At 49.1% G+C, this 20,857-nt stretch overlaps 1 protein-coding gene and 1 non-coding gene across 4 annotated transcripts in view; both read left to right on the top strand.

Annotated features, from left to right (window-relative positions):
• Sparc (secreted protein acidic and cysteine rich) overlaps positions 1 to 13,187 on the top strand; it is a 24,653-nt gene extending 11,466 nt beyond the window's left edge. For 2 of the 3 annotated variants that reach the window (XM_005350045.3, XM_013347376.2), the window contains exons 3-10: positions 880 to 927; positions 1,545 to 1,632; positions 2,881 to 3,002; positions 6,298 to 6,418; positions 8,552 to 8,685; positions 9,178 to 9,326; positions 11,349 to 11,497; positions 12,085 to 13,187. In XM_005350045.3, coding sequence (XP_005350102.1) covers positions 880 to 927; positions 1,545 to 1,632; positions 2,881 to 3,002; positions 6,298 to 6,418; positions 8,552 to 8,685; positions 9,178 to 9,326; positions 11,349 to 11,497; positions 12,085 to 12,113 — 840 coding nt within the window. In that variant the 3' untranslated portion in view covers positions 12,114 to 13,187. The remainder of the gene's footprint in view (positions 1 to 879; positions 928 to 1,544; positions 1,633 to 2,880; positions 3,003 to 6,297; positions 6,419 to 8,551; positions 8,686 to 9,177; positions 9,327 to 11,348; positions 11,498 to 12,084) is intronic. The other variant, XM_005350046.3, reaches the window with a different exon arrangement.
• On the top strand, positions 394 to 495 carry LOC113456359. The gene has a single exon (XR_003377183.1). It is a non-coding gene; the product is annotated as a U6 spliceosomal RNA (small nuclear RNA).
• Positions 13,188 to 20,857: the final 7,670 nt, after the last annotated feature.

Raw genomic sequence — 20,857 nt, forward strand, 5'->3', positions numbered from 1 at the left:
TAAGAGCATTGCCTGCTCTTCCAAAGGTCATGAGTTCAATTCCCAGCAACCACATGGTGGCTCACAACCATCTGTAATGAGGTCTGGTGCCTTCTTCTGGCCTGCAGACATACACACAGACAGAATATTGTATACATAATAAATAAATAAAATATTTAAAAAAAAAAAGAAGTCACAGAGGGTGTTTATTCTGTCTGGGTCTCACAAAAACACTCCTGTCAATAAAATAATGGTTTGGTGGAAAGTCTGTAAAAGCCAAGTGTGGTGGCCCAAGCCCATGATTCCAGCTTTTTGGAAGGCGAAAATATAATTGGCGAGTTCAAGGCCCGCCTGAGCTCTGTAGCAAGCAAGATCCTGCCCAAATGAAATGAAATGAAGTATTGAGATAAGGGCTTGCTTCACTAGTAGATTGACTAAAACGGAAATGATACAGAGAAGATTGGCACAACTCTGATGCAAGGGGACACAGGAACACATGAAGTATTCCATACTTTAAAAAAAAAGAAAGAAAGAAATAAAGAGGGGGCCAATGAGATGGCTCAGCAGCCAAGCCTGGCAAACTGAGTTTGGTTCCCGGGACCCACTCACACGGTGGAAAGAAAGAATCGACTCCCACAAGCTATTTCACAGTGGCGTGGGTGCTCACTCCATCCCACACATACGACTCCTGCATACAAATTAATTAAAAATGCAATAACAAACGTTTTGAAGGAAGGTAGAAAGGAGAATGGAGTTGCAATGTGGGCTCCAGCCAGAGACGACCTCAGTGCTCCCAGGCTTGTGTTCCCAGCCTGAGACCTCAGTGCCCCCAGGCTTGTGCTCCTAGCCAGAGACCCTCCAGGGAGGAACTAACTCTCTGAACCCTGTTTTCTTTTCCAGCAGCAGACTGAAGCCCCTGAGGAGGAAACTGTGGTTGAGGATACTGGGGTACGTATGTGGTGCATTGGTGGTGACCCCACCCCTGACCCCCTTCTGCTTGGTCCCTTCCTTGGCCCATCCAGGCAAGGGCAGTGGGGCTGGCTCCTTGCTGGAATGGTCCATATGTCCTCCTCTTGTGTGCACACAGGACCCAATATTAACTGGATCATCCCCAGACACTCCTGACTGTTCCCCAAACTTTCAGTTGAGCCCCAAGGTTGGGAGGATTCAGGAATGTTTGGGCTTCATATTTCTTCCACTATTATCCACAGTCTCCCTGCTGTGAAACAAAGGGACCCACGCAGCTGGGCCTGGCAGGCATAGAGGTCTTTTGTCCTAACATCTTGGAGGCCTCTGATTTATTTTAATGGAATTTGGGGGCTCTAGACATATTAATAAAGAATAATAAAGCGAACAGACTAATAATAAATATAGGATTCCATCTAAATTCTCCACCCTAGCATTTGCACCATGGTCTGGGCCCAGCCTACATTTTTCCTGTGTGTCCCTCATACTCTCTTGTGGGTCTCTGAAACTTCATGCAGGTCCCTTCCTCCTCTGTAACTCTTTTCCCGGACTGGGATGGGGTGGGGACCCCTGTCCTCATTCTTTCTCTTCCATGCCAGGTCCCTGTGGGTGCCAACCCAGTCCAGGTGGAAATGGGAGAGTTTGAGGACGGTGCTGAGGAAACGGTCGAGGAGGTGGTGGCTGACAGTAAGTCTCTTCCCTGTCACTTGGCACATCTAGATGGCCCTTGCCCGTGTGGACACAAGGACATCTCGCAGGAAGTTTCTGACCGAGGGGATGCACTGTGGGGCCCTGGCAGCTGTAGAGGGCCAGCTGGAAATCCTCAGGCTAGGGGAGTCTGGGATAGATCTATTTATAACCAGTCCATCCAAGCTGTGAAGGGCCGAGGAAACGCCACAGTTGGGTGTCACATTCCCACAAAGGTCATGGTCACATCTGGTCACCAAGATTCCCCCAGGGCCTCAGTCTGGACTCAAGCTCCTCCCAGGAGCCCATCTGAAAAAGCTGACTGACTCATTCAATTTCTACTTGATCCAAGGAAGCAGGGGTGTAGGGAAGGAGCCTGACATAAGTTCTAATGCCTTGAGTAGAGAGGGAGTGACTCAGGGCTCCAGGCTTCAGCCCAGAGGCTGAGGCATCCGGGTCCCACGGATCAAAGGCATGGACTTTGGAAGCAGAGATTGAAACAAGGTTTGAATCCTTTGAACTAGGGCTTCCATATCTTAACAAAGCAGTTGTGCAGATGGAAGCCCCAAGGAAATGGCCCAGTGGGTAAGAGCACTTGCTTCACAAGTATGAAGACCTGAGTTCAAATCCCCAGCACCCACTTCAGCTTTCTTGAGGGGACAGTTAAGGGTATTTGAAGAGAGCTCGGCAGGCTTACTGAAGCAGGGGCTGGGGTCTTGAGTCATATCCTTTTCCTCTTCTGTGCCCAGGCATTGTTTCCTGTCGAAGCGGGGGGCCCATTGTCTACTGTGGGCCTGGGTTCTTCCTTTTCCTTTGGGGACACCTGGTTCTATTCCCTTGGACCTCACAGCTCACTGAATCCATGACAACAGCTCAATCTTCCAAGTCATTCTAGAAAGTGCTTTGAATCCAGAAATGCTGTACTGTGGTTGCTCAGCAGGGAACTGAGGATCTAGGTGTTGTTTCAGTCTCTGGGAGATCCATATGCACCCCAGGTTTCTGAGTCCCAGACTGAGGTTTCAACCCTCTGAAAAGGGCCTAGTCCTGACCTTGAACTGAATCTCTAATCCCCAGACTGAGTCAATTGCTATCCTAAACTCCATGACTGAGCACAGGAGATTGAGGGATGCCCAAATCTCTGGTGTTGGGAGTCTAGTACAGCCAAAAGTTGTCAGCCCCAAATTCCCATCTGTGTGGTGTAGGGGGCTGTGCCATCCTGGTGAGCTGACACTATGTTCTGTCCTCCAGACCCCTGCCAGAATCACCACTGCAAACATGGCAAGGTGTGCGAGCTGGACGAGAGCAACACCCCGATGTGTGTGTGCCAGGACCCCACCACCTGCCCTGCTCCCATTGGCGAGTTTGAGAAGGTAAGAGCAGGGATCTGCATCCTGCAAAAGCTCAATGTGCTAAGAAATTGGTGGGCACGGGAGACCTAGCAGGGCAGCCCCATTCTCAGAAGTCCTCTCCTTATGACCAGTCAGAACAGGAAAGAGGAGCTGAGTCATAGCTGAGGGCCTCCTCAGCCCCACTCTTCTAGCCACTGATGAGAATTCAAAAGAATTTACTCGTACCACCAGGCTCTAGACTCTGTGCTGAACTTGATCGCTAAGTGCTACACAATCTCAGATGGAATGCACTCTTGTTAATACTCTTATTATTTTTTTTACATTTTATTATTATGTGTGTATGAGTTTGTGTATCATGCATGTGGAGGTCAGAGGACTTCCTGGGGTCTGTTCTCTCCTTCCACCATATGGGGTGCAGGATCCTAAACATCAGGCTTGGGGACAGGCACCTTTACTTGTTAAGCCATCCCACTGGCCCTGTATAGCATGTAGTTAGTAAAGCATTGTGCCTACAGATGGGGGTCTAGGGTCTGCTTAAAGGCTCACTGCCAACCCCATCTCCATCACTTGGTAGCTGGGAGATCTTAGCCAAGGTGCTGAGAAGTTCTAAGTCTTAATCCCCTCATAACTGAAAAGGGAGAGAGAATCCTGAACTCCTAGAGCTGCCCTGCATTTGTTAAAGGATGCCAGGTATGTGACAAGGACCTAGCGTTGTTATTTCTTAAACCTATCCATTCTATTTCCAGTAGTGTGCACTTACCATATCTCCATCCACCCACCCATCCACACATCTGTCATGTATATATGCACCAATTCTTATGCATTCATCCACCCATACAACTATAAACCCACCCACGAATCCATCCACCTACTCAGCTACCCATCAATTCACCGTTCTATCTGCCCATCCACTCATCCATCTGTTCATACATTCATCTATCCATCCACCCATTTAACCGCCCATTCACTCACTCTACTCAACCATTTAAAGCTCATCATCCATCCATCCATCCTTCTTCCATCCTTCTGTCCATCTATATAGTCATCTATCTACCCATCCATCCATCCCTCTACACACTCACCTATCCATTCATTCAAGCAAATACTTTTTGGATACTTATTTAGACCAACTATTGTGGTAGGGACTATCTGGTTCAGGGCAGAAAACCTGGTACCACTGTTCTTCCAGCAACTTCCAATCTAGCTGCTTATTTTTAAATATCTTTCCAAGACAAACCTTGCCTTTGGGCTTCAAATATTATCTTCATTTTTTTAAAAAATTGTTTTTATTGAGCTATACACTTTTCTCCACTCTCCTCCCTTCCTCCCTCCTTTCTTTCTACCCTCTCCCGTGATTCCCATGCTTTCAATTTCTCAAGAGATCTTGTCTTTTCCTACTTCCCATGAAGAGTAGATCTATATATGTCTCTCTTAGCATCCTCTTTGTTGTCTAGGTTCTCTTATTAACTTCACTTTTAACTCCACCCCCATCCCATGGCTCTCTGATGCTGCAATCTCCCCCTACAGCAATGTGTAAGCCTTTACTGACTCCGGGTTCTTCCCCTATCACAGGGTGCTCCTACCTGGGTCTCTGCTCTTATTTAGCCCTCAGCCTCTCTTTATGGTTCCTCTATGACCAGAGGTTTTCCGGCAGGACTCAGTGAGTCAGTTCGCCCAGCAGAGGTTCACTCCAGACCATATCCTAAATAGTCATCTGGATCACATGGGAAGCAGAGAGAGGCTGCAGCATCCAGGGAGTCTTCATCTAGGAGGATCACACAGCGCTCTCTCTTACCCAGCCCCATACATGGTGCAGCGAAGCTCCTGCTTAGAGGAGCCCGCTGGGGTCAGTTCTCTCCTTCCGTTATGTGACAGGCATCTTTACCTGCTGAGCTGGATCACTGGCCCTTCAGTTTTATCTGAGCAAACCCTGGTGGTCCAGGCCTAGCCCAAGCACAGGGAGGCTGGAGTAAGTGACACGTTGAAAGTTCAAGGCTTGGTTCTGCCACACAGTGTGCTTAAAGCTAGCTTGGCCAATGTAGTGAGACAGTGTCTTAAGATAAAACAGTAAAGGGATAAGGCTTTGAATCTGGGGTAGAGTACCTACCTACCATGCAGCAAGCTATTCAGCTCCGGCACTTTAAAAATGTTTTTACCACACGCTGAGTGTGGACCAATTCTAGACTCCCATTGGGAGCATGGGTACTCTGCCTAAAGCATTCTCTGCAGGCAGCCCATGCTCAGTGAACAACTAGGGAAATGTCACCATTCAAGCTCCAGGCCCCAGGCCATGGGCACCCTTATGCTTCCTTCCTTCTTTGTGTTTGTATGTTTGTGTGTGTGTGTGCCTACGTGTGTGTATGTCATGGTCTGTGTTGGCAGTCAGTTCTCTTCTACCATGTGGATCTAGTTCAGTAAGCTTGGTGGCAAGTTTTTGTTTTATTTGGTTTTGTTTTTTGAGGCAGAGTTTCTTCGTGTAGCCCCGACTGTCCCAGAACTTGCTTTATAGATTAGGCTGGCCTTGAATTCACAGAGCTCTGTCTGCCTCTACTTTCTGAGCACTGGCATTAAAGCAACTTCCTGGCTTGAGTGTCTTTACTCTCTGACCTATCTCATCTGCCCTACTGTGTCTTCTGGAAGGATAATGGTTCCTGGCTTGCTGTGTTCTTTATGCAAGGACACGTGTCTTTCCCAACCCTTTCCTTTCTTTCACTGTTTTTGAAGTACCTTCCATGTCTTGATTGTGACTCAGATTTGCTTCTGCTCCAGAATCACCCCTAGCTCTCCTACGGGGGAACAGTGGGGTCTAGAGCGATGGTCTTAGTCAGTGTTCTAGTGCTGTGAAGAGACACCATGACTCTTAGAGAGGAAAGCATCTAATTGGGGCTGCCTTACAGCATCGGAGGTTTAGCCCATTGTCATCACGGAGGGAAGTATGGTGGATACAAGCAGACATGGTGCAGGAGAAGGAGCTGAGAATTCTACACCTTGATCCACAGATAGAAGGAAGAAACTGCCACATGGGGTGTGGCTTGAGCATCTGAGTCCTCAAAATACATCCCCAAGGACCACTTCCTCCAACAAGGCCATTACCTCCTAATAGTGCCACTCCCTATGGGCTTATATGGGCCACCTTCTTTCAAACCACCACAGTAGGCTTCTGTTCCCCAACCTCCAATTCGCTTCGTGTGTGAGAACTTGGCTGTTATTATTCACCGTTTGGGTTCCCATGTCCCCATCTCTGAAATAGGCAAGGACAGGGCTACCAGGTCAGGCTTTGGGAATGAAGGAGAGGTGCTCTGTGCTTGGTCAACAGGTGTGCAGCAATGACAACAAGACCTTCGACTCCTCCTGCCACTTCTTTGCTACCAAGTGCACCCTGGAGGGCACCAAGAAGGGTCACAAGCTCCACCTGGACTACATTGGGCCATGCAAATGTGAGTGTGCCCACACCTTCTAGTCTTCTGCTCAGGGAGACGGCTTTGTGTTCTCTGTGATCTTGGCTAAATTTCTTCCCCTCTCTGAGCTTTAGTGTACCCATTCATAAAATAAATTCAGGCCATCTTATCTCCCGGGAAGGTACTTAGCAGTCATAGGGGCACATTTTAGAGAAGAATGAGAATGTTCTTTTTTTTTTTTTTTTTTGAGGCAGGGTTTCCCTTCGTAGCCTTGGCTCTCTTGGAGACAACTTGCTCTGTAGCCCAGGCTGGCCTCAAACTCACAGAGATCCTCCTGCCTCTGACTCCTGAGTGCTGAGATTAAAGGTATGCGCCACCATCGCCAGGCAAGGCTGATCCTTCATAAGGCTAACTCAAATCATTCCTGTTTCAGCACAGTAAAATCAAAACCAAATTTGACCTGGGCCCGCAGAATATTTTAAATGCCTTTCAGTTTGAATGCTTTTCAAATGGGGGCATGCCTGGAGCTGGGGAGATGGCTCAGTGGGTAAAGTGCTTGCCATATAAGCCTAAGGACTGAGTTCCACCCCCAGAATTTATGTAAAAAGGCTAGGTGTGGTAGCACACATGTGTGGTCCCAGTACTGGAGAGATGGAGCCTGGAGGATCCCTGGGGCTCACAGGCCAGTCCTCCTAGCCTAATCAGTGAGCACCAGATCAATGAGAGAGAGAGAGAGAGAGAGAGAGAGAGAGAGAGAGAGAGAGAGCATGTCTCAAAAAATAAGAAGTCAGATGACCCCCGAGGTGTAATGTCTGAGAATGACCTCTGGCTTCCAGCCATGTGCACATACATATATGACTGTGAGCACACATCTATGCCAAAATAAATAAGTAAATAACTACATTCAAAATAGGGGCATGCCTTCCTTTCCTTCTGTTCCTCTGTATCGACACAGACCCTTAGCCCCTCATTCCCTCATATTCCTCGTCCCCCTTTTCTAAAAGCCTAGGGGTTTTGAAGAGGGATGCCGGGAGCCTTGTTAGTGACCCAAGCTGCAAATTCTGCTGGTATGGGGTTTCCCTATCATATGAGTCTCCCAAGCCACACTCAGTGCCCATGAGACAGCATAAGCTGTGTATAGCATGTTCTGTATAGGGGACATTCTTCCCCGTGGGCTGGGACTATAGCTAAGTGGTAGAGCGATTGTCTGGTGTGCACAAGGGCCTAGATCCCATCCCCCTGCTCTGCAAGCCAAACTGAACCAAACTCAAACAAAGGAGAGCCCCTCCCCAGTCTGAGGTTTTCAGCTGTAGGAAGTGAGGGCAGGAAACAATGTCCCAATAGTTAGCTCTGAGCTCTTAATAACAGGGCTGGGGTGTGCAAGGAAGGGCATAGATTAGAGAGCCTTAGAGAAAACAGGGTGGGGGATGTGCGCAAGGAGGCTTGGGCCGTGACGAGAGGCATGTTCTAAGGAGCCCTTAGCAAGCGGATGCTGATGCCTCTGAGGCCATCCACCTCCCCATCCAGGGAGACTTTCCACTCCTGGATGGCAGTGGTCCTAGCCTCAAAGGTACATTCTTTGGAATCACAGTAACAAAAGAGCATGCACCAGATTGCCCTCTCCTCCCCGCTGGTATCTATTCTAACTGGATGCAGGCTGACGGTCTGATACTCTGACTGCAAGAAAGAGCCTTCCCTTGCTCACTGCTAAGTTCAATGACTGGAGAGCCTGAATGAAATCTCGAGGTGTGACATTCTGGGGTTAAAATCTCTAAAGAGGTTCTGGAGGTTGTGCACTCTTGAGCCTTCTCCCCACTGTTGCTATGTTGGACCTATGGATAGAGGTTATTTCAAGTACCTTCCAGGGTTTATCCTCCAATAGCTGAGATCACATCCCACCCATCACCTAGAAAGATGCAAGAACATCTGGGGTGGCGGTGTGCCCTATTAGGTTAGGTGCAACTGGGGAGCCTCAGGACCCCTGAGCTTCCCCATGCAGTCTTCTTTACTTACCAAGAAAAGACGTTGGGAAGGGTCTGCCTCAGAGGGACAGAGGCCCCATGGCCAAGGTGAAGTGCCTGTAGGGAGTAGGGCAAGAAGCCGAGAGTAGCCAGGTAGTGTGTCTGCCCTCTGGTGGGGCCAGGCTGACTAATCTTGTCTTCTGTGCCCTAGACATCCCCGCCTGCCTGGATTCCGAGCTGACCGAGTTCCCTCTGCGCATGCGTGACTGGCTCAAAAACGTCCTGGTCACCTTGTACGAGAGAGATGAGGACAACAACCTCCTCACCGAGAAGCAGAAGCTGCGGGTAAGCGGCCTCCTCCCAGCTTGGACCAGTCTGCCTGCTGTTGACCTCTCTGGACCCTGCTGATGGGGATCTACGGCCAGTTCTTAGAACCGGGCCCCTAGGTGGCCCCACTTTGCAGGGTGCCTTCACCCTGGATTCCAGGACACAATCCTCCAGCTGCCTTTGGAGGCTCTGTGAAGGTCTGTAACAGACGGACCCAAAGCATAACCCTATTATTCCTTCTCCATCTGAGTCAACAGGTCTTCTCCTTTAGTGGGCATATGTAGCCCTGTGCCAGAGACCTAATATTGATTTCTCAGTCTCTCCTAAAGCCTCCTTAGGCAGCGATGGCATGAGTCAGACAGTACTATGACCTCCCCATCCATGGACAAGCTGCTGGTTCCCACCAGGGCCTCTCTCTTCCTCTCACTGTGGGCTCTGGCCTTGACTGGCCTCTCGTCACAGAGGGGAGGGGGCCGGGAGGCTTGGTCACCTCATGATTCCCACCTACAGGTGAAGAAGATCCACGAGAATGAGAAACGCCTGGAGGCTGGAGATCACCCCGTGGAGCTGCTGGCCCGAGACTTCGAGAAGAATTACAACATGTACATCTTCCCTGTCCACTGGCAGTTTGGCCAGCTGGACCAGCACCCCAGTGATGGGTAAGAGTCAGGGTGCTCAGGACCATAGGCTCAGCTCTGGCCTGAACTGAGGCTGGTAGGAGTACAAGATGGGTTTGTAAGGCCCCTCGGCTCAAGACTCCACGGTCTGCTCAGGGTTAGAGAAGATGGAAAGAGTAACCTGAGGAAAGATGAGCCCTGAGACCCCCTAACATTAGAAGCAGGAGCCGTCAGTACAAAGAATGATCCCTAGAGCATCCAGGAACAGACTCCAATGTAACCCAGGGCCAAGGCACAGCAGCCTTGCTCATGCCTCGTTCGTGCTTGTTCACGGTCCTTCAACAGACTACGGTCGGCATCCCAGTGGCCATGTCCCAGATCCAGACTGAGTTTGAGCTCCATGAAAACCACCTGGCCCCAGAAGTTCCTCAAAAATCAGTCAATGGCTTCCACATTGCAAATTCCTGACTTGGGTTGTGACCAGGGCATTAAGGAGAGTGCGGGGAATTCAGAGGACAGGAAGCACCTGAGCTGACACTGTGTAACCACACACACACACACACACACACACACACACACACACACACACACACACCGCTGTCACTGCTGGCCTCCTTTTGCAGCTATGAGCGTAAGAGACCCTGTTTAGCTCCCAAAGAGGCAACTCACTCAATCCTTCCTGGAGCTGTTTAGGCTCTTCACTTTGAATGTCAGAAACAGGTGGTCACTCAGGGGACAGGCAGGCCACCCTGCTGGCATGTCAGGGAGAAAGAAACCAGGCCAGGAAGGCTCCTCTCTGAAATGCTCATTGCTCGCTCCGTGTCCGGCTATGCGCCAGGACACTGCCCACCCTGCTGGTCAACTCCCCCGCCACCCCCAGTGCCTGGCTCTCCTAGGCTCTGGGAAGCTCTCAGCTGCTCCTCTCCCAAGCTCTTGCTGTGGCTAGGATCCAATTGAGTGACACAGGAGTATGAAGGGGAGAGTCCTAGGGGACATCCCGATCCCATGAGCCAAGTGGCCTAGAGAAAGTTCTAGATGGATTGCTGGGGCTGGGAGACTGGGAAAATGCTCCAATCTCCTCTTGGTCAGAGTTGTTGGTGGCCTTGCAGCTGCCTGAGTCGGTTTTCTCGCAAGACAGTGAAGGAGGGGCCTGGCTGGTTCAGATTCTGTGTGATGGCTTCTTGCAAGCAGGAGGCTATGAAGAACATTGGAGTCATGGTGTCCCCTGAAGTCCCTTGTGGGTGATAGTATTCTAGGGACAATTAACTGGGATTCTGAAGGAAGGAAAGAAAGAAAAGAAAAGATCGTGCTCCGGAGTCCAGCAGGGAGGACAGTGAGAGGGGCTCCAGAGGGCAATCCTTTCGTCGTTCATTGCGTGATATACAGAGGACCAAGAAGGTCCTGTACCCTTTCCATCTCGCTGCCCAGCCAGCTCTGGCTCAGTCCCTCCTAGAAGTCAGAGCCATCATCAGGTACATGCTAGATACATGCTAGGCAAACCTCTCACTAGGAAATTCTAGGAAGGTCTCTTATCACTGAGCCACCTCACGCCATAGCCCCTTACTAGACGATTCTAGCCAAATACTCTACCACTGAGTCTTTTCCCCAATTCTTTACCAGTAGATTCTCAATGGGGGATTCTAGGCAGGTGCTCTATTGCTGAGCTACAACCCAACCCTATTACAAGACTGGTGGGTCTGTTTTTAGACCCTTTTTCTGGCATCTGCATCTATGTATTGATGTGTGAGCTCTGAAAACCTATAGTGTGATTTCACTAGACTTTGACTTACCATAAGTGAGGTGCTGAATACATTGTTTCTGTGTGGCCACCACTCAGCCAAGTGACCCTTACAACGAAGCCACTGAGACTCAGAACCAGAACAGCCAGTTCCTCCCCCTGTCACGTAGAATAGGAAACCGAGGCTCAGAGTGAGGCTCCATTGTAGGTCCATGGCAGAGCTGTGGGTAAAGCCAGGATGCCAGCCCTGGACTCCTACCACTGGCTTCCTGTATTGAGCTGTGAGTTCTCCCATGCTCATATCTTTCCCCACTCTTTCCTGCCAGGTACCTGTCCCACACTGAGCTGGCCCCACTGCGTGCTCCCCTCATCCCCATGGAACACTGCACCACACGCTTCTTCGAGACCTGTGACTTGGACAATGACAAGTACATCGCCCTGGACGAATGGGCCGGCTGCTTTGGCATCAAGGAGCGTAAGTGTTGGGGTACAGGGCGAAGAAGTGCCCCTGAGGGATGGAATGTTGTCACTTCCCCTCTGGTGGCTCTGTCTGGCGTTTGTCTGTCCTGTCTGTCTCCTTTGCCTGTTATTTGCTGTCTTTGTCTTTGTGCCCTGAAGGTCTCTTTCCTGACCTTTAAACATTAGTCCTCCACAGAAGCGTTATTTTGGGAACTGGCTGCCTCGGGAGAGGAAACAGGAAGTACAACTTGGCAGCCAGTTCAAGAGATGGAAACAGGCTAGAGTCAGGGAGATCAAGGTCCCACTCCACCTCTTCTCAGTGACCTTGACTGGTCACTGGTGCTGGGATGGGAGGAAATCCAGCAGACCCTAGGACCCTAGGACGGACACCCAGCCTCCCTGTTTTATTAGCATATAGTGATTATACACAATGACGGATTTCATTATGACATTTTCTTACATCTACACAGTATATTTTGGTCATCTTTGAGGCTCATTACCCTCCTGTTCCCACTCCTGCTGTCCCCTCCTCTTCCCAACCAGCCACCTTCTGCTTTTATGTGGCAGAACCTTCTTTTAACCCCCACTCTTCTTCCTTTGCAGAGGACATCAACAAGGACCTGGTGATCTAAGTTCACACCTCCTTCTGCAGTCCCGGATTCTCTCCCTCTGATGTCCCCCTTACCATTCCCCCTTTGTTAAAAATGTTTGGATGGTCGGCTGTTCTGCCTGGGGATAAGGTGCTAACATAGATTTAACTAAATACATTAACGGTGCTAAAAGAAGAAGAAAAAAAAGATACTATAACCTAAGTCATGGCATTTTCCTATGTAACTCGACTCTGGGGCGTGGCCCATCCACAGCCGCCACATCCCCTCCACGGCCCAGTGCCTCACTGGCTGTGTTGGAAATGGAGTCATATGAGCTTGCCTTACACAAGCACGAGGTATCCTTCGCTTTCATTCCCATTTTCCACCTGACTCTAACACTCACCCATCCAGACTCTGCTGATCTCATTTTGGGGTGGAGGCTACCTGGGGTCTTCCCCAGGTGTTTCGTAGGTAGGCAAAGGAAAGTGACAGACATAGGATACAAAATTTGGGCAAGGGTGCTCTGAGACCCGAGGATCCACCGTTCAGAATCCAGTCATGGTAGCCTAGATCAACGATTTGAGAGAATATTCCGGAGCTGTGCGGACTCCCAGCAGCCCAAGACCTCACTGTCTCTTCCACTCTTTAGGCAGTTTCTTTCTGTGTTTGGTTGTTGGTTCCAATTTTGGCAAGCCATGGGTCTATGGGTGGACCGGAACATCTCACAGGATTCTCCTACCGATAATGGGCTTTCAGGGTTTTTCCTGGGGGCTCCAGGCACTGGGAGGCCGTTTTGGGAAAGCAAGACTCAAGAGGAAGGCATAGAAAGTTGTAACGTAGAGAAAGTGAAGCTGGTAAATTGGTTTGATTTTTCACATCTAGACGGCTATCATGAAGTTTCTAGCATGCCCCCCACCCCCCACCCCGCTAATAACCATCTACTAATCAAGAGAAACTTCCAAGTCAATGGAACGGTCGGATCTCGCAGGCTAAGAATTTGTTCACCTCCAAGCATTTCATGAAAAAGCTGCTTCTCATTAATCATGCAAACTCTCACGATGACGTGAAGAGCTTGACAAATCTTTCAAAATAAAAAGTAACGACTTAGAAACTGCCGTCCTGGGTGATGGTGTGTGTGTGTGTCTTGGTCTCAGGCACTTTATTTCCCCCGACCCACAGATACCTGGGCATCTTTGTGTACATCTGCATGGATGCAAACACACTATTATGATTTTATACATGCTTAGACACACTCATACACAGGGAAGCCCTGGCTCCTCTGAGCACTAATTTAACAGGTGAAGAGTTCATTCAGTTCCTGTCCCGTGGTATAGCTCAGTTGGTAGAGCATTTGCCCAGCTGCACAAAGCCCTGGGGTTGATTGATCCCTAGCACTGTATAAACTGGGTGTGGTGAAGAAGGCCTGTAATTCCAGCACTGAGGGGATGGAGGCAGGATAGTCTTCCTCAGCTACATAGTGAGGTGGAGGCCAGCCTGGGCTACGTGAGACTTTGCAGGGGGTGGATTAGTTCTTTCATCACTGCAGCCACACCTCAAGTGCCTGAGAACCATGCGGTAGCTTTGGTCACCCCACGGAAGAGGATACATTTTCTTCACGGGAAAGTTCTAGGTAGCTGAGTCATCCTGTAGTCCCCGCACTTGGGAGGCAGACACAGGCAGATCTCCATGAGTTTGAGGCCAGCCTGATCTATATAGTTACAGGCTAGCCAAGACTGCATGAAAATGTGTTTCCAAAAAAAAAAAAAATTCTAGACCCTCAAAAGCCACAGAACACTTTATGAAGCTTGTTCTGATCAGATGTGCTAATGTGATGTTTCAGGCTCCTAGTCCCGAAATTCCCTTGGAGAGGAAGGGACTGGCTGGAAAGATCTTTATCACTGCAATGGGCCACACAGCAGGTTCTTCTGACAATCTGAGGATGATTAACTCGAGTTTCTAGAGCAGAAACTAGCTGGACTTCTGTGTGTGTAATGGGAGGGGGAAGGAGGTGGGGCCCGGGCAGTTCTGTCCTCACCATGCGATGTGTACGAGCCCAGCACCATGACGTCTCTGAACAGTCAGAGGGCTTAGGAAGTTCCTGCAGTGCTTACCAGACGACTGCCATGTATGAGACAGAAACACACAGCTGAACAACTCCCTTCAGACAGAATGGTGCATGAAGGGAATGAAGACCGGTGCTGGTGCGAAACCCGAACCTGTTTCCTCTGGCCAGGTGAAGAGCGAGAACTTGACCCGGTGGGTGATTGATGCAGTCTTGCCCCTGGGCCGGTCTGGGCTGGATCATCTATAAACACGCAGCACTGACTCCCAAAGTCCAGCTCTCTACTAACCTGGATCCGATCCCTGGGACTTGGGAGACTTGGCTGTCCTGGGACTTGCCTGTCCCTTGAGGCAGTGAATACAGGGAGGAGGTGGAGCTTAGCATGCCTCCCATCCCTGTAAGTGAGCATCTCCTATATTGAATCTTCAGAATTAAAAAAAAACAAACAAACAAAAACAAACAAACAAACAAACAAAAAAACCCCAACAACCCAGCATTGAAGAATTAAGAATCAAGGTTGAGTTGAGGGTCCCGGGAGGGCAGAACATGGGCACACACACTGCAGTCCACAATAAAGTTGGTCTTCTGATGGCAGCATCAGTCTCCTTAGAGATGGCGCTTCCCTGTCCACCTGGCTCTGTCCTCCCATCCTTTTAACGCAAATTACTTAAGACACACCTGAATCCTGCACTTGGGAGTGGGGGTGGGGGCACGAGCAGGCAGATCTCAAAATTGAGGTTAGCTTGCAGATCTCAAAATTGAGGTTAGCTTGGGTTGCATAGTGAGCTCTAGGCCATCCATATATACATAACAAGACCCTGTCTCAAAAACTAAACAGAAACAAATACCCACCCCTAAAGTCCTTTAATATCCAAAGGAAATTATATCCTTACCCTAGATGGAAGGCCAGCTTCGTGTAGCCTAGAACATAACTGGAGTTGTGACTCAGTGGACAGAGGACTTGCCCTGAGTTTGAATCCATAACAAAAGAAACTGGGAATGGTGGCACAACACTATAATTCCAGTCTTTGGGAAGTAGAAGCAGGAGACTCAGAAGTTCAAGGTTATCCTTGTCTATGGGTAAGATGGAAGCTAGCCTGGTATGCTGGCTGGTCAACTTGACACACAAACTAGAGTTACCTGAAAGGAGGAACCTCAAGAAGAGGCCCCCATGAGATCCAGCTGTAGGGCATTTTCTTAATTAGTGATTGATGGGAGGCCCATTGTGGGTGTGGCCATCCCTAGGCTGGTGATTTTGGGTTCTATGAAAAGCAGGCTGAACAAGCCAGTAAGCAGTACCCTTCCATGGCCTCTGCATCAGCTCCCACCTCCAGGTTCCTGCCATGTTTGAGTTTTGTCCTGACTTCCTTCAGAGATGAACAGCAACGTGGAGGTGTAAGCCAAATAAACCCTTTCCTTCCCAACTTGCTTTTTGGTCATGGGGTTTTGTTGCAGCAATAGAAGCCCTAACTAAGACACCTGGGCTACATGAGACCCTATTTAAAAAATGAAACAACCCTCCCCCCAAACCCATCTATATTTAGAGATAGACCTTAAAGATAAACAAATACAAACCGTAAGAAACAATGTCATACATGAGTGCATGTGTCCTATGCCTCTTACTAAGAAAGAAATCAGATCTTGCCCTTGACAACCACACAATTCAAAGGAAAACCAAAGCACAAGTAATTAGACATAAATTAAGGCCAACCAAAGAGCTTTCCTAAAACTATCTTGGAGCTAAAATGATGATTGTCTCTCCCTTATGGGAGGTGTAGGTCTTTGGGGGACCATTGAAGACTCACCATTTCCAGAAGAGTAGGTAACCATAACCAACCTTGAGATGGGAGGTACCTGGGTCAAGGGAACCAGAAAGGGACACTCCCCATCCTTCCTCCCTCCCTCCCATCATCCCATCCTCTCTTCCTTCTATCCTCCTATTCATCCTCCCTCCCTCCCATCATCCCATCCTCTCTTCCTTCTATCCTCCTATTCATCCTCCCTCCCTCCTTCCCCCTCTTCCCTCCCTCCCTCTCTCCCTCCCTCTCTCCCTCCCTCCTTCCCTCCCTCCCTCCCTCCCTGTGTAACAGAACAGAGCCTTTGCCAACACTCCAGGCTCATGGTCCATTTGTGAAAACCCTGGCAGTCATGTTTCTGCCTCTCAGGGTGTGGTGCAGGGTACAGAAAAGGTCAATAAGTCGTCATCATCACCACCATTGGCCACTCTCTTTTTAACTGCGATGCCCCATTGTTCCCTCAGTCTAGACCTGTCCTTGTTCCCTTTTCTCCTGACAACCACACTTCTTCCCCAAGGCCACCTGTGCTTTGGGAAGGAACAGGGGCATCTCAGTCCTGCTAGGCTGTACCAGGCTACTTAGAGTCTGCTTTAGTTCTTGCTGCAGGGACTCTAAGTGTTAAATATGTCCAAACTGAAACAGGAGAATAGGCGTATTCAAAGAAGATAGAAGGGCCTGGACAGGGCTGGAAATGTGACATCCAGTCAGCTGTGGGTGGGGGCCTCTTTTCTTCTACATAGTGGTCAATAGGCAGCTGGACCACTGAGTGATACCGTAAGGAACTCTATGATCTCTTTTTCTACTTGGATGGATGGCTTCAGGCATATCAGACCCTGGTAGCCCTTATAACCTGATTTCCAGCTGTACTCTCGGATCCAGCGGGACCCAGAATCCAGCCAGTCACCAAACTAGGAGGCATCAAGGAGAGTCCAGTGCCCCCTGGTGGTGCTAGAGAGAATGGTTCCCAGGGATGCAGGATGTGATATTTAAAGTCATAGGGTGACCCAGTATGGCCCCTCATTTTCCACATTTGAAATATGAGTTTCAGAGAAGCAGAACCCCTTAGGTAGGATCACCCAATAAAACGCAAGACTCCTGGATTTATTTGATCTTTGGACAAACAATAATTTTTTTTTTTTAAATAAGTCTAACTACATCTCATTTGCTGCGATGTCTACTCAAATGACTTGTTGGGTCCTGAGGTTCACATTTAACTGCGTGTTTCTGTAGTAAGTCTAGCAACACTCCAAGCTCAGCCACTGAATTCATGTGTGAGCTGGCCTGCAACCCAGACTTGACCAACCCTTTCTCTCATCACCCGGGCCCAGTTGCCCGGCATCTTACAACAGTGCTTTATACGGCTCAGGCTGGCTGCAAACTCCCCGTGGAGCCGAGGATGACCTTGATCTCCTGCACCTCCCAATGCTTGGATCACAGGTGCCTCATCACTGTGTCTAGTGTCTCCTGCTTGCAGCTCTGCTCAGTCCTCAGCAGGGGCACAGAAAACGTTGGTGTCATTCTGGCACAGAATGATTGGAGGACCAGAATTCCAGCTGTGCCAGCCATAAGGCATGGTTCAGGTGGGAGAGAGGTAAGTCTTCTCTTGAGCTCTCGCCATCACTGAGAAACCCTGCAAGGTCCCATAATAGATCCATGCCCAGCATCCCTAATCCAGGCTGGGAGTGAGAGCAGCTTGGGCATCTGCATTTCTGGAGATTCCCCCAGGTGATTCTGAATGCATCTCAACAATGAGGACCCCTCCACCCATCACCACAGAAAAGAACAAGGGGCTTATGACAAGTTTAACTCGTAGAAATCTGTCATTGTCAGTCTTGCGTGGTGGGACAGTTAGAGTGTTCTTGGTGAACTTAGCACAAGGTGAAGGACAAACATCCTTTGACTACAAGGTTTCTGCAGCCCAATACGTCTTCAGGGCAAAGTAAAATTCCACAGCAAACTAGGTCTGAGGGACTTGGTTAATATTTTTGAAAGAGAGTTGGATACAAAGCTTAGACCATTCATTTGTAGACAGTTGGTTTAGAGAAAAGGCCCTGGGATTGCTAAACAGTACCATTTAAATGAAACAAAATGCTGTCTTGTTGTCTATTACTCTTTGAGGGGTACAGCACTGCACACTGTAGTCTCAGCACTCAGGAGCCTGAAGTAGGAGGATTGTGAGTTCAAAGCCAGCCAGGGCTACATAGGAGACCCAGTGGTTCAGCTCAGTTGTCAACTTAATGAGGTATAACAACAAGCTGGATGGTGGTGGCGCATGTCTTTAATCCTAGTACTCAGGAGGCAGAGGCAAGTGGATCTCCGTGAGTTCGAGGCCAGCCTGGTCTACAAGAGCTAGTTCTAGGACAGCTAGGATTATTATACAAAGAAACCCTGTCTCTACCTCCCCCCAGAAAAATGAGGTATAACATTACCTGAGAGACAGGTCTCTAGACACACCTATGGAATTCTCTTGATTAGATTAATGAGACAGGAAGACCCACTGTCCTGGCTAGTTTTATGTCAACTTGATACAAGCTAGACTCATCTGAGAGGAAGGAACCTCAATTGAGAAAATGCCTCCATAAGACCCAGTTGTAGGTCATTTTCTTAATTAGTGACTGATGGGGCCATCTCTGGGCTGGTGGTCCTGGGTTCTATAAAAATATAGACTGAGCAAGTACAGTGTGCAAGTCAGTAAGTAGCTCCCCTCCATGGCTTCTGCATCAGCTCCTGCCTCCAGGTTCCTGCCTATTTGAGTTCCTGTCCTGACGTCCTTCACTGATGAACAGTGATATGGAAGTATAAGCTCCCCAAGTTGCTTTGGTCATGGTGTTTCATCACAGCCATGGTAACCCAAACTGAGATATTCGTCCATTGTTGGTGGCACCATTCCCTGGGCTAGGATCCTGGATTGTATGGAAAGGAGAATGTTGAGACGAACAGCAAGTATTCATTGCCCTCTTCTTCCTGACCGGGGGGTGAAACGTGACCAGCCACTCAGGCCCCAGCTGCCTCCACTTCCCTGCCACAGTGGACTGATGCTGTGAGCCAGGACAAACCTTTCCTTAATTAAGTCGTTTTCATCTGTGTATTTTTATCACAGCGATAGAAGAGACTGAGACATTCCATCTGAAAAAAAGCAAGCACTGGGTCTTGAGGCCATTCCCTCCGAAAGGAAACATTCCTTTTGGGAAGCTAATGAAACTTGTAACATCCAGGAAACTCTGAAAATTGCAAGACCCAGAAGTCCTTCCGCAGGGTCACACCAGCAGGGAGCAGCTGCAGAAGAAAAGGAGACTCTCGGGAAAGCTGCCAGTAAGCTAGGCACGAAGCCCCGGGATGCAGCTGTTGGGAGCTGCCACTCACAGTGGAGTGTGCTCTTCAGTGATGCTGCTGTTCTTGAGTCACCCGTGCTCCTGTAAGTGACCCCAGTAAACTTGCTTGCGCACTAAGTTGGACTTGAGTGGAGTTTAGTCTATTCTTTTTGTCTATCTAGAGTGAATAGGCTTTTTTCCCCCATGTCTTCCCAAGTAAAGTCACACAGCATCTGGGTGTAGAGTCCCATGGATAGAGGGCTTATGTAGAGTTCTGTGTGCTTGCCTCGCAAGTGCAAGGACCTGGGTTCCATCTCTAACACAGCAAAGAAAAAATGAAAACATAACCTGAGCTATGCAGGAGGTGAGGACCTCACAGCACTGTACTGACTAGCTCGTTGAAGACCCTCCAGCTTTTCTAGCCTCTGCCACTGAATGTCAGTGTCACCACCGCAACATTCCCGAGGGTCCCAGGGGCAGTGCAGCAGCTGCCACTATTGGGAGTCTTTCGTGCAAGTTTACTAAGCACTACCACCAGAGACCAGCAGGGGGCAGCCTGCCCTCAGGAACGGACTCTTCCCCAGCCACTTGGCTCAGGCAAGGAGTAACACCTGAGGTGTAGGTTTTGAAGACTTTGGGGAATCATTTACTCTGCGGCACCACTCAGCACACTGTTACACAGGTGGAGAAACTGAGTCTCAGAAAGAAGATGTGTGACACCGCTCAGAACTGCTCTTCGTGACGCTGTCAGAATCCCCAGGACAGAACCCCAGAGTACACCTCCAGCCCTCGGGCAAAGGATCACTGAAGAGGGGGCAGAGGCCTCTGGAGCTGGAGCCTGGCTGCTGACTGCAGAAGAGACCCTAACTTGCCGAGTGCAAGGGGAGAAGCTGGGATCTGCTTCTCTGACGCAAATGCAGGCCTGAAGTGGAAGATCACGTGATGGCCGCCAAGTCACCCAAGCCACCTTCCTACTCCCAGCCAGTGTTGAAAATACTTCGGCAAGTGAGAACTACCGAACAGAAAAGCCCACGCTGTGCAGAAGGCTATAAGATGAGGCAAATTAACACTCACTATTCTTTGTATGTATTTCAGGAATTGCACTGATATTAAAAGATAGTAATAAAATAACATAAGCACTGTCTATCCATCCTTCTGTCTGTCCTTACCTGGATTTTTATTTGTGTTACTCAGTAGAATGGGGCACCTCTTCAAGAAAGGCAACAAACAGAAGCCACCAAAAGCTCTGATATTTAAATGTGCACCCTGAGCGCCCACAGTACATGTGGAGGTTGGAGAGAAACTCCTGGGAGTCAGTTTTCTCCTTGGGATCAAATTCAGGACTTAGTGGCAAGTGTCTTAATCCAGTGACCCTCCTCCCTTTTTGAGACAGAATCACATCGTAACCCAGGCCAGGCTTGGACTCTGTGTTGATGACCTTGAACTTCTGTTCCTCCTGCCTCCACCTCCCAAGTGCTGGGCTTACTGTCACAAAACCCCGTGCTTGGCTTATGTGGTTCTGGGAACTGAACCCAAAGCTTTGTTACATACTAGACAAACACTCTACCAACTGGGTCACACCCAAGCCTTTTTTGTTTTATTTTTGTTTTTGAGCCA

The sequence above is a fragment of the Microtus ochrogaster genome, chromosome 7, assembly GCF_000317375.1.
Source record: "Microtus ochrogaster isolate Prairie Vole_2 chromosome 7, MicOch1.0, whole genome shotgun sequence".
NCBI classification, from domain to species: Eukaryota; Metazoa; Chordata; class Mammalia; order Rodentia; family Cricetidae; genus Microtus; species Microtus ochrogaster.